The following is a 13322-nucleotide window of genomic DNA, read 5'->3' as shown; positions in this document are numbered from 1 at the left end:
AACTTCAGGGTCCCCGCCCGCCAGTCCACCACGGGGTTGTGTTCCTTCAGCCAATCCAGGCCCAACACCGCCCGATATCCCGCTACGGGGACCTGGATCAGCCACCGCAGCTCTTGGTGGTCCCCTATGTGGATGGCGATAGGACCCACCTCCTCCCCGAAAGGTCCCCCCTGAATCGGGCTGCCGTCCATCTGGACGAAAACCAGGGGAACCTTCCGAATGCGCTTCGGTAGCCCCAAAGCCCGGGCTATCTGGGGGTGGACCATGCTGTGGTCGCATCCAGAGTCCAAAAGAGCCTCCCCCACCCAACTTAGTCCGTTCTCCGGGTTCCGGAGCTCTAAAATTACCACGTTCGGAGGTCGCGCCTCATGCTGTAGGGGTTTTCCCTCGCACCGCGGGACCTGCTGCCCGGCGCCGTCTACAGCAGGTCCTGGCCGTTTCCCGTCGCCTGGGCGCTTCCCGGTTCGTTGCGGAGGTCCTCCGCCCGGCGTGCCTGCTGGGGGCGTGTCGCACCTCCCCCCTGGGAGAGCCCGCGGTCCTCCCCCCCTTGCCGTTGGCACGCTGCTGCGAAATGTCCTGACCCCCCGCATTTCAGGCACAGACCTTCCCGGCGTCTCCTTTCCCGCTCGGGGTTCGGGGGTCGTATTGGGGCGAGAGTTGTCGGGGCCCGGTCTCGGCGCCTCGGCTGACCCGCCTTTGGCCTCCCGGGGGGGTGCGGCGGCCCAACCCAGGCTGGCTTCCAGCTTGGCGACCACAAAACACCACCCCTCCAGTGTAGACAGATCTTCTTCCGTCCCCTTGATCACGGCCCATTCCCTGAGCTTCGGGTTAAGGCCCTCCCGGAAGTACTCGATTTGGGTCTCCTCGTTCCAGGAGAACACCTTGCCTGCTTCCCTCCGGAAAATGTCTATATAGTCCATAACCCCCCTAGTACCCTGTCGAAGTCCCTTGATCCGACTCTTTGCCTTGTCCTCAGCCTGGGGGTCCTGGAATCGTCGGCGGAGCGCGACCACGAAGTCCTGCAGGTCCCGAGTTGCCGGGTCGCCGCGCTCGGCCAACCCTAGGTACCACTGACCCGCCTTGCCCTGGAGACACGAGGCCACCCCCCAGACCAAGTCCTCGGAGTCCTCATACCGGTCTCCATACCTCCGGGCATGCGTCAGCGCGTGGAGGAGGAACTGCGGGAGGTCGTCCGGCGTCCCGTCGAAACGCGCCTTAAGCTCTGGGGGGGAACGTTTTGGAGAGTAGTCCGACCCCCTCCGGATCCGGGATTCTCGGCGTCCGCCGTCTCGTCCTGCTCCGCTCCACCGGCTACCAACTTGCCCAACGACGCCGTGCCGCTCCCTGCCTTGCACGTCGCTCCTGCGTTGGTCCGGCTCTCGCCGCCCCGTCGGCTCACCCGCTCCCCCGAGATCCTCTGCTGTCTCGCCTCTCCGCTGGCCGTCTCGCCTACTCGGGACTGAAAACTGCTCCGGGTCGGGGTCCGGGGCCCGCTCACCAGTGCCGGGCTCGTCCTCGTCGCTGGAGACGTCCTCACTCGACGCGATCCCCTCCGCCGTTGTATTACCAGTCCCTCCGGGCCCGGCCCGAGCTTGCTCACGGGCTTCAGCTGCCTGCAAGCGCCTGGCCAAGTCCGCCATGGCCCGCCGCAGGTCCTCTAGGGATTCCTCAGGTCCTACCGGGCGAAGCGCCTGCCTCAGCTGGGTGTCCCAGGTTGGGGCCAACCCCCCAGACCTCGGCGCGCTCCCCGCCGTGCTTGGGAACCCCATGGCCCGGCGCCTTCCCTTGGCCGCCGCTGCCGAGGGTCTCGGGGTCCCGGACAGCTGCTCCTGGCCCCCCGATTTTCGGAGGAAATCTCCCGGGGACATTAAACTCATGTTCCCGGGGTTCGTGGGGGTCGAGACCGCCCCGTTGCTTGAAAACGCCATCTCTGGATCCGTCCCGATAAGCGCTCGGATGCGATGCCGACCCTGGAGTTCGGTGGGAAGCTCTTACGATGTCGGGGACCCGCTTGCTAACTGAAAAAACAGGGTGCCCTTTTGAAGAAAAACGTCACGCCAGGCCTGGTGAACGATACAACAGGAACAAGCTTTATTTCAGCAACGTGGAGTCCGCTGGTATGGAGTAAGAGCTTCCACCGAACTCCAGGTGGAAGCTCCCTTTTATACAAAACCCACCTCCTTAGGCTGTATTGCCCCACCCAGTACTTGCGGAGGGAACATGCTGATACAATCATGACTCATGCACATATGCGAGGTTTTCCGGGGTTCCTGATGGCCCATTTTCCTGGAACAAAGGGCCATCTCCGGGCCCTTGTCAAAAGGTGGAGGGGGACATTGAGGTTCTTTAGCGGCCATTGCCACCTCAACGATCGGGTGGGGCGCCCAGCTGCCGGCTTGCCTATGATCACCATGCCCTACCTCCGTGATCGCGGGCGCCTCTGATGGCGGGGTTCGGTCCGGTTCCCAAGCCACCAAGGACCGAACCACGACACTCTGTTGATACAGCCCAAAATGGCATTCGCCTTTTTTACCGCTGCATCACACTGCCTGCTCATGTTTAGTTTACAATCCACAAGTACCCCAAGGTCTCGTTCACACACAGTGCTACCTAGAAGCGTATCCCCCATCCAGTAGGCATGCTTTTTGTTTCTCAAGCAAGAGTCAGTTCCGAAGAGGCAAGATGACTGCTGTGGCCTAAGAGCTCCTTCTTGGCTTGTGCCGGCCATCCTGATGCCTGACGCTACGGCTGCTTTGCTGGGGCAAGAACGGCTCTCTTTCTCATCTGACAGCCTGGGCAAGAAGAGGGGCTGTCCAAGGTTGCCTGGGGGTGTCTTCAGAGGATAGCCCTTCCTTCCTTCTGAAAATACTCGAGAGCGCTGACCACACAGACACACTCATGACCCCCAAGGGCCTCTTTCTCCCTTTGTGTTGAAATTGCAATCAGCAAGAACTTTGGTGAAGTCAACCTTCAAGGGCTGTTGTTAGCTGTTTAAGCAGTTGAGCTGTACCTGTGTGCTCACCAGTGCATTGAGTGGTCACAGGGGAGGTTGCAATGGGAAAAAACCTGAGCACATATCGTAAGGATTCCTTTGTTTAAGGTGGGCTCCCCCCACCCCACTTCCTCTTTCTTCAGGAAGAGATCGGTGTGTGTCTTTTGCTGAAGCATTAAGGCTCTCTGCTGATGCGGGAGATGTAGTCTGCCTGCAGCTTAGCCACAAGAGGCTTACAATGTGCTGCTTTTGTAGCTACCCATTAAGCTTTTGTGCTCTGCTTTAGTAAGGAGAGAATCTTTACTGCAATGCTTGTAAATAATCATTGCAGTAAAGATTCTCTCTTTTAAACCTCAAAGTGCCGTGTGTCTGGATCGGTGCCTCAGCCACAAAGATAACAAACAACTGCATACTTTCAAAGCACTCTGCTAGTCTGCAGCTTTAATTTTCTGAAGGGACCTGGGACAGAGCCTAGTTTCTGCCAATTCCCAGCCATTCACCAGGTGCTTGAAGACAAAGCAAGCTGTACACAAGTTGAACCCGAGGTCCTTTCAGCTCCACTTCCTATCTTCCATCAGGGACCAGCTGCATGCTGGAGACAGTTTTGCAAGCAGGGGGCCACTGGTGAAATTTCTACTCAGCTATCAGTCTCTGGATTCTGGCTGCCAGATTTAATCACTTCTGCCCGTGGAGGTCATCCAGGCTTGCATAGTTGGTGAAAGGCCATGAACGTGTCTCATCTTTTAAAAATAATAAACAGCAACCACCACAGCTATCTGGGGTAATGTTCTACAGTTTATCGTGTGCCGGGTAAAGGTACTGGGTACTCTTTTCATCTTCAGTAAAATCCCTACCTGGATGGCCCTTGTAGGGCTTTTAGAGTTTCTCCCCAAGCTTTTATCTGTGAGGAAGAAGGTCGTATTTGCAAGGTGACCTGAAGTTTCACAAATTCTTGGAATGCCCCAGGTTTGCACAGTTGCGTCAGACTCCAGCGGATCACCTGGAGCAAATGAAACTCTTCTGTGCAGATGAGAAACGCTGGATAAATGTTATCCAAGGATCCCACATTTATTACAACAGTAGCCAAGATTTCACTCGGCTATTTTAAGAGTTAACCGATTTTTTAATGGAATCGGCAACTGCTGAAATGCCTAATATTCTTTGTTTGCTGCCTTTGTTTATCCAACAGAGATATTCTGATTCTAAGTAAAATCTCTACCAAGAATGCCATTTTAAGGTTTTTAGACGCTGCTTTTCACTACCCAAAGGAGTCTCAAAGAGATGAAGCTTTGAGGAGGGACTGTTGCTCTCTGGTCTCATGTTCAACCCCCAGCATCTCTAGTTAAAAGGACCAGGCAAGTAGGTCAAGCTTTCTTGACCAGGGCTTCTTGAAACTCTGGGATTCTTTGATGACCTTGGAAAGGTTTCCCGAATGGGTGGGGATTAATGGCATATATATCTTTTAAATTTGTTAAACATTTATCTGGTGACATCACCATATTGGCTCATGTCGACCCACTCCCCCCTCCCAAAATGGCCAATGATTGGCCTGGAGGGGCTGAGAAGGGGAGGGGCCTCCAGGTGGGCGTGCCCTATTCTGCACGATTGTGCCACTTCTGGGGTTTCTCAAAGCCTGAAGCGTGTTTCAGGGGTTTCTCAATAATAAAAACATTGAGAAGGGCTACATGATTTGGGAGACCTCAATCTGAGACCCCAGGAAACCAGTCTGAGCAGACAAAACCAGCCTGGATGGATTGAGGGTCTGATTCAGTATCAGGTGGTTTCATGTATGTTCAAAAGGTTAAACGTGCATAAATGTCCACATGAGCATGAATCCTCCACTCCCTATGGTGACCGCGAGGAATACGTTACATGCTTGGACACGTAAAGACGAGCAAATGCTTTGTATGAAACCAAACGGCCCCTTCATAAAGCTATTCAGAGTGACTTTTCAAAACATGCAGAACATTTCCTCGAGGTCTACATCAAAAATAAGGAAGAGGGGAGCGGGTCCTTGAGATGCGGATAAGAACCTGAAAGGGGGGAACGTGCATTGCAACAGAGGATGCAAAAATGGCACCAGGCAAATTAAGATCAACAGGGAGCGTTGAAACATTGCAATGAGATGCCAGACAAGTCGTGAGAGGCGGGATATAAATCCGATAGATAGATAGACAGACAGACAGACAGACAGACAGACAATTCTCCCTTGTCCCTCCTTTCTTTCTCCTTCTTACCGATGCGGCCTCATTTCCTTCCCGGTGACACTTACAAACGCACATGCACATGCAGAGCTTTCATTACTGCTAAATCTGTAAGCCACTCAGCAGATCATTTTAAAAAATAACAGTGACATATGTCAGCGCAGAGAGTACCAGATTGGATTGATGGCGATCGTAATGATTGCTAAAAGGTAAAGGTAAAGGTCTTCCTTGTGCAAGCACCGAGTCATGTCTGACCCTTGGGGTGACGCCCTCTAGCGTTTTCATGGCAGACTCAATACGGGGTGGTTTGCCAGTACCTTCCCCAGTCATCACCGTTTACCCCCCAGCAAGCTGGGTCCTCATTTTACCCACCTCGGAAGGATGGAAGGCTGAGTCGACCTTGAGCCGGCTGCTGGGATTGAACTCCCAGCCTCATGGGCAGAGCTTCAGTCTGCATGTCTGCTGCCTTACCACTCTGCGCCACAAGAGGCTCGATAATGATTGCTATCGATGTTCATATTGCTCTATTTTTTTTTAATTAAGATATATCTTTTCCCTCCGGGACACATTGCAAAGGTCTTGACTGTGGGCAAGGAGGAAAGAAGGAAGGAAGGAGAGAAATGCAGTCACGTGCATTTTGGATTAACTTCTGGCGGGGTGGGGGAGGAGGATCGTGCACCATGGCTGTTTTTTCCCCAGGAAGCGCCAACTCAGAGTGTAAGCAAAGACTCGGGCGTTTATTTTCAGAAAGGAACCAACAGCATCTCCGCACCTCCTGCAATGCTTGAGACAAAGGCCGTGGAGTTCAAAGAACATTCACAGAGACGAATCCCCCCTCCCCAGAAAACACAATTTGAGTTCACACAGAACAGTGCTTACCTCCAAAGGAAAATGCAGTTTACAGCTAACACCCCTAGGCGCGAAATAATAGCCAAAACATCCGAAGCCTTGACAGAGACCATCTGGTCCTGAGCATGGGAATATGAATGTTGGGGGGGGGAGGGAGGATGATGGGAACAACTCTCTGCAGAGGTTTCTGAGGCTCGGGTCAAGCATGTCAGGGAAGGGAGCCAGAGACTACCTGAAAAGGGCCCATTCCGCATGTGTAGGATAATGCACTTTCAGTGTACTTTTGCAGCTGGATTTTCTATTTCTAAAGTGCGTTGAAAGTGCATTAACTCATAGCATCAGATTGCACGGAGGCGCCAGAGAAAATGGCTCCGGTTTGGAGGCCAAAGAGGACGGGGTGAAACCTCTGAGTGGAAGTAACCTGAGACAAAAGGAACTCCCCGCCATCCTACTTATCCCCCACCCTGCAAAGGGTGGCAGCTTTGGCACATGTGCTCTGGGTGAACAAGGACACAGCCTTTGTCTTTTGGATCGAGACCGGTCGAGAGAGCAGGGTCAGTGTGCAGGGAGACGGTTCAAGATGGCGGCCCGGGAGACTTCACGGTAAGCGTTGCGCAGGAGGACGTAAGGGAAGCAGGTTTCCAGCATGTCGGTGGTCAGGAAGGGTGACTCCTCCACGAGCTGAGGGAGAGAAAGACACAGGGGGTGTTAAGCAAGGGCTTGGCAGAAGTGCGTACTGGCTGGTGAGCACGTGGCGTTCTCAGCAGGCACGTCCCTTAGAGCTTGGTGCTCTGACGGGATGAGGCTATCCGGATCCTGCACCTAAGTAAATGCCGCGCTCTGCCTGGAGATGGATATTTATTTCTTATTTATTTCTTACATTTCTTACCTGCCACTCCTGAATAGCTCATGGTGGGTTACAAAGTCAATATAAAACCCCCAATAAACTCCCCTTTAAACCCCAGACATAAAATACAATCAAAAAAATAAGATATGGTGGGAAAAAACAATATTGTCCTAACTCAATTGTACCATTGTACTAACTCCCCCCCCCCCATACAATCTCCTAGAGCAGTGGTCCCCAACCTTTTTATCAATGGGGACCACTCAACGCTTGACAATTTTACTGAGGCCCGGTGGGGGGGGGGTAGTTTACTCCTCTACTCTCAACCACTGCCCTAACGCTCTCTGATCGCTATGGTCATATTTAAACATCCCTTCAAAATAAGATACAGACACGCCACAACAATGAAGTATGTTGTAAAGGGCTGGGGGGGATGAAGTAAAGGGCCGCGGTGGGAGAAGGTGTCCTTCGGGGCCCACCTCCAATTAGTCGAAGGACCACATGTGGTCTGTGGCCCACAGGTTGGGGATCGCTATCCTAGAGGGAGGGGGAAAGAGGGGGCAGATGGAACCCATAACTGGCACACAAATGGCTGTATCCTGAAAGGGGGGTCATACAGATCTTCCTTAGTGTGCCGACCTCAACCATGGGCCTGGTGGAAGAGCTCCGTTTTGCAGGCCCTGCGGAATGCCGGAATCTCAGAGAGATTAAAATGGGTTGAGAGGGGATCACCCCCTGTGCTTGCTGTTGCTTCTGCTAAACAGATGTTGCAGGTTTCTGTACAGCGGGAACAGGTGTACATTAGGACTGACCATTCCGTCTCATTCCAGGGTCTCCACAGGCAGAGAATGTTTTTCCAAAGGGCGTCTAAAGTGCTTGGAGAGAAGCCACACTTTCCCTTTTGCTCTTTATGTTTCTCATTTATTTGCGTTATTTATGGCTTGAACTGGACGGCCCAGGCTATGCGGATCTCATCAGATCTCAAGGCGAAGCAGGGTGAACCCTGGTTAGTGCTTAGATGGGAGCCCACAGAGGACGTCCAGGGTCACTAAGCAGAGGCAGGCAATGGCAAACCCCTCTGCTTGTCCTTGCCCTGTCCTGGACAGCCCAGTCTACAATGACTTCATCAGACCTCGGAAGCTAAGCAGGGTCAGCCCTGCCTACTACTTGGATGGGAGACCTTTGACAATGGCTAACCTCCTCTGAACTGCCTCTTTCCTTGGAAACGCTATGGGGCTGCCATGAATCCTCTGCGGCAGGGGTAGTCAAACTGCGGCCCTCCAGATGTCCATGGACTACAATTCCCAGAAGCCCCTGCCAGCGAATGCTGGCAGGGGCTTCTGGGAATTGTAGTCCATGGACATCTGGAGGGCCGCAGTTTGACTACCCCTGCTCTGCGGCTTGGTGGCACTTTTCACCACCACGTTCTATCTAGTCCGTATTTCTCTCTGAGCCCCAAGGCGGATTACGCAGCGTAAACTGAGGCCCTCGACCAGCAAGGCATCTAATAAGCAGTGTAACGGAGCCAGGATTACGGGCTCCTGAAAAAAAAAGCATAAGTATTAGATATAATACGTTAAACAATGCAGAAAATAGTCATGTGGGTAAAGTAGAAAATGACGCAGCGAGAGCAAGGTAATGCATGCAGCAAGTATCCCGTATGTCTCATTGTCGCCTCTGGTCAAAACCATTCGGCACGCTTTGGAGACAACATAAAAACATGTTCGCCAGATGTAAACATGGCGATGCGTGCGTAGAACATGAACAACAAGCCCTCCCATCCTGCCACCTTTCGCTCTCTGAAAATGCCACCATCAGCCTCCGGCACCACAGGTCTACTCTGTGCTAAAGACAAATGCAGAGCCTGCGTTCTTGCATCTGTGCAGCTGTGTTGAGTTGGGGGCGGGCGGGAGGGAGGGGGATGACCCAGAATTTTGGTGCATTTTATGTCAAAGCCATTTTGAGGATCTGGAATGCTTGCTGACATCCAGACTCTCCCTTTCGTAGGTTTGCTTTGCCCTCGAGTCACAGTGGCTTATGATGATCCCCGGGAGGGGGGGGGGGTTCCAAGACGAGAGACATTCAGAGTTGGTTTGCTGTTGCCAGCTCTCCTCGTTGCGACCCCGGTGACCCTGGCTGGTCCCGCCTCCGTGGCCATTGGTTTGCCATTGCCTGCCTCTGTCTTGTGCCCCTGAACTTCGTTGTTGGCCTCCCATCCAAGTCTTAGCCAGGGCCCACCTGGCTTGGCTTCCAGAATCTGATGAGATCGGTCCAGCCTAAGCTATCCAGGGCCCATTCTGCACCCAAGCGTTAATGCACCTTTAATGCAGATTTTCCTGTTCCGCACAGGAAAATCCAGCTGCAAAAGCACATTGAAAGTACATTATCCTCAATGTGCAGGATGAATCCAGGGCCTATTCTGTAGACATTAGATAATGCACTTTCAGTGCACTTTAGAAGTAGATTTACCTGTTCCGCACAGGAAAATCCAGCTGCCAAAGCACACTGAAATTACATTATCTGTGCAGAATGAGTCCAGGGCCTATTCTGCACACAATAGATAATGCACTTTCAATGCACTTTAGAAGTAGATTTTACTGTTCCGCACAGGAAAATCCAGCTGCCAAAGAACATTGAAAGTGCATTATCCTGTGTGTGCGGAATGGGCCCAGGTTAGAGCTTGACCTGGATAGGAAACAGGAAACCCAATCCACTCCCAGCCACTGCTTTCCAGAATGGGATGAAATGAGAGTGGAATCCGATCGCTGGAAGGGCTTTCGCAGGAGGGGAGCTTGGCAGTGTACAATGTTACAGAGTCCACCCTCCAAAGCAGCTTTCCCCTCCAGGGGACTGGGCTGGATGGCCCTTTGTGGTCTCTTCCAGCTCTGTGTGATTCTGGCATGTCTAGGAGGGAGGGGAGGGGTCGTGCCTCAAAGACGTTTTTTGCAAAAACCCTGTACCCCTCCATGACCAAGGGAGGTGAGTGCGTGCCATGCTGGTTCCCCGGCATGGCCCAGAAGGAAACATTTGCATTTAAATTGCTTTGCTACCCAGAGCAGTTCGCCCAGCGAATATCAATCCCGCGCGGGGGAATCCGGACCCTCCCCAGCTCGGCCGTCTCCTCCCATCAGCAGGAGAATCAATAACCATCCGATTGCCGAGGGGGCTCTTAATGGAGATGTATCGCCCCCGCCTGTTTCCGGCCCTGGAGCGCGTGGTCTTTCGGCCTGCTCTTCCCAGCGGGCTGAAGCACCCAAGCTGAAAGGCACGCAGCGGGTGATCCTGGATCGCATGAGTCGGGATTGATAGTTTCCCTTCAATCCACCCCAGGAATGGCTCCTCTACAGCAGACCTGGCCCTTGTGAAATGAACATGGGGCTCATTCCCTCTGTTCTCTGTTAATGAGCTATGTGGTGCAGGGCTGGATTTGGAAAAGGAAGGCCTGGGGTCCGGGTCTCACTCTGCCACGAAGCTCCGGGGGCGGCTTTGGGATGGTCAGCCTGACCTTCCCCGTGAACTTGTGTGGATGAAGTGGTGGTGGTGATCGGGAACCATGGATGCCACACCCAGGGCTTGGGGGAGATCAAACCGCAGACAGTGTTTTTGGAGCTTTGCATATTCACCCCCACTCTTCAACAGACACATACACCCATCATAATCTGTACCTTGCAGCCAACTTAACCTAGAATCATAGAATCATAGAGTTGGAAGGGGCCATACAGGTCATCTAGTCCAACCCCCTGCTCAACGCAGGATCAGCCCTAAGCATCCTAAAGCATCCAAGAAAAGTGTGCATCCAACCTTTGCTTGAAGACTCCCTGCTGCGGCATCTGCCTGCCACTGGGGAGGGGGAGAAGGAGTCCCAAAGTGGCTTTCGTACACCTTTCCCTTCCTCTCCCCACAGCAGAAACTTTGTGAGGGAGGGGAAGCTGAGAGAGCTCCAATAGAACTGCTGCACAAGAACAGCCCTAAGAGACCTGTGATTGGCCCCAGGTCACCATCGTGCAGAGGAATTGGGAATCAAACCTGGTTCCCCAGATTAGAATCTGGCACAAAAAATTGTTAAAAACCATGCAAACAAATGCTGAAAAGATGGTAACAAAGTAGGCTTCTCCTTCTAAATGTGGTGGAAACGTGAAAAAGTTTATAAGCTTTGGGTAAAAGTCCATAATATTGTAGCCATGTGGAGTCTTATAATCTTAAATGAGGAGAAGAGGCTTTTCAAGAACAATGGGGCCCTTATCTGATTTACCTAAGAAAAAAAGTTAAAAGGGGACTGAAACGGGGTATTAAGTGTATTAAATGAAGAGCATAATCTTTTTCTTTCTGTATCAATAATGTAGATTACTTGCATTGTACTATCTTTAATCTTGGAAAATAAAACAAAAAAACTTTGAATAAAAAAAAAAAAGAATCTGGCACTCTTTAACCTAGGCTTTCTCAACCAGAGTTTCGTGAAACCCTGGGGTTTCTTGACGACCCTGGAGGAGTTTCCCAAAGGGGTGAGAGTTAATTTTTTTTTTTTAATGTGTTAAACATTTATTAGGTGATCTCTCCAAATATGGTCATATCGGCCCCCCACCAATGGAGGAGGAGGTGAGAAGGGGAGGGGCCCTGGGTGGGCGTGTCCACAGCTCTGCCTTCCAACTCTATTCCGCACGATCGCGCCACTTCTAGGGTTTCTCAAAGCCTGAAGAATGTTTCAGAGGTTTCTCAACATTAAAAAAAAATTTGAGACAGGCTGCTTTAACCTCTACACTACATTTCCTTCTACCCCCTCCAACGACTATTTTATAACAGAATTTCAAAACACTGGTGGGGCCTGATCTGCAGGAGAGGGCGGTCCTTAAAACACTCCCTGAAACTTTAGGTTTCAGAGACGGATCAGAGGGCGTCCCTAGCCAGACTCCCAAATCAGCGTCTGGCAGCTTCCGTCCGCGGCCTCATCACAAAGTCGGTCCTTCGCCTCGTCTGAGAAGGCAGCCTGGAGGACTGTCTCATTTCTCTGACACAGCGTTTGTCAGCTCTTAATGATTCCCCGCAGCCCAGTAAAACAGCTTCAGTGAAGAAAAAATAAGCATGGGTCTTCATGATGCTCTGTGATAAAGACAGAGACAATATGCGGAAAGTTCATTGTGCAGCCTTCAGCTTTGGGCTCTAGCTTTTTAACTGAGATGACGGGCATACTTAGGCATACCTCTCCATCATACGTCCGGCAAGCTTGATGTTTCAAAATGCAAAAGAACAAACAGACAGTGGTGCAGTAGATCTGAATAAAACAACTCTCTTTTCCCCCACTCCAAGAGGGTTTTCGTTGTTCTTTTGCTCCGTCTTGAGCACAGCCCTCTCTTCCTGTGTGTTATCAAACCCCACATCTTGTTGCTGAACACTTTAAAAAGAACCATATTTTTAATGGCGCTTCTCTGCTCCGGTGGAAAGCTTCTTGATGGCCCTACAGAAGGGGCAGTGCCTTTTCTGTGCAACGTGCCAAAACTCTGCTTTAGGATGCTTTGGGCTGGTACTGCGTTGAGCAGGGGGTTGGAATAGATGGCCTGTCTGGCCCCTTCCAACTCTATGATTCTGTGATTCTGCTTAAGCCTAGAGACTAGAAGGTACAGCAAGCCTTCGATGTGAACTTAAAAAAATGTACTTCCTGCAGAAGCAACATCACACAAACTTCAGTCAAAAATCCGTGGGCTTTCCCACCTTTTCCCACCTGTGGTGAAGGCACACCGGTATTAGACTGAAATCTACAGGCAGAAAATCAATAGGTAATTAATATATTTTATCTATTTTCAAGCCGGGATTCTTTTTTTAAAAATCCACAACTAATCTGGCGAGCTGGGTTTGATTCCCTGCTCCTCCACATGCAGCCAGCTGGGTGACCTTGGCCTTGTCACAGCCCTGATAAGTGCTGCTCTCACACAGCAGTTCTCTCAGAGCTCTCTCAGCCCCACTGACCTCACAGGGTGCTTGTTGTGGGGAGAAGAAGGAAAGGCAGTTATAAACCACTGTGAGCCTCCATCTGGTAGAGAAAAGTAGGGTATAAAAAACAAATCCTTCTCCTCCTCCTTCTTCTCTTTTGTTCTTTCTTTTCTTTGCTGCCAAGAGACACCTGACTTATGGTGACCCTGTGGCTCTTTTAAAGTCATGCGATGTTCAGAGGTGGCTTGCCATTGCCTGCCTATGCAAAGAGAGGGCATGCTTTAGGATGCTTAGGGCTGATCCTGCGTTGAGCAGGGGGTTGGACTAGATGGCCTGTATGGCCCCTTCCAACTCTATGATTCTATGATTCTATGATTCTTTCCCACATGAGAATGAAGTGTATAAGGGGATGCTTCTAGGTAAGGATGGCCCAGGTTTGCCTGGTCTCATCAGATCTCTGGGGCAAAGCAGGGCTGGCCATGGTTAGCGTTTGCATGCGAGACTCACC

At 51.7% G+C, this 13322-nt stretch overlaps 1 protein-coding gene across 1 annotated transcript in view; it reads right to left on the bottom strand.

The window, feature by feature from the left end:
- Positions 1 to 5914: 5914 nt before the first annotated feature.
- Positions 5915 to 13322, bottom strand: part of NCKAP1L (NCK associated protein 1 like) — a 92953-nt gene continuing 85545 nt past the window's right edge. Inside the window, exon 31 of the mRNA XM_077329262.1 lies at positions 5915 to 6726. Within this exon, the coding sequence (XP_077185377.1) occupies positions 6601 to 6726 (126 nt within the window). The 3' untranslated portion in view covers positions 5915 to 6600. The remainder of the gene's footprint in view (positions 6727 to 13322) is intronic.

This window comes from Paroedura picta, chromosome 3 (genome assembly GCF_049243985.1).
Source record: "Paroedura picta isolate Pp20150507F chromosome 3, Ppicta_v3.0, whole genome shotgun sequence".
Taxonomy (NCBI): domain Eukaryota; kingdom Metazoa; phylum Chordata; class Lepidosauria; order Squamata; family Gekkonidae; genus Paroedura; species Paroedura picta.
Note: the sequence above shows the minus strand (reverse complement) of the source record. Positions and strands in the feature narration are given on the sequence as shown.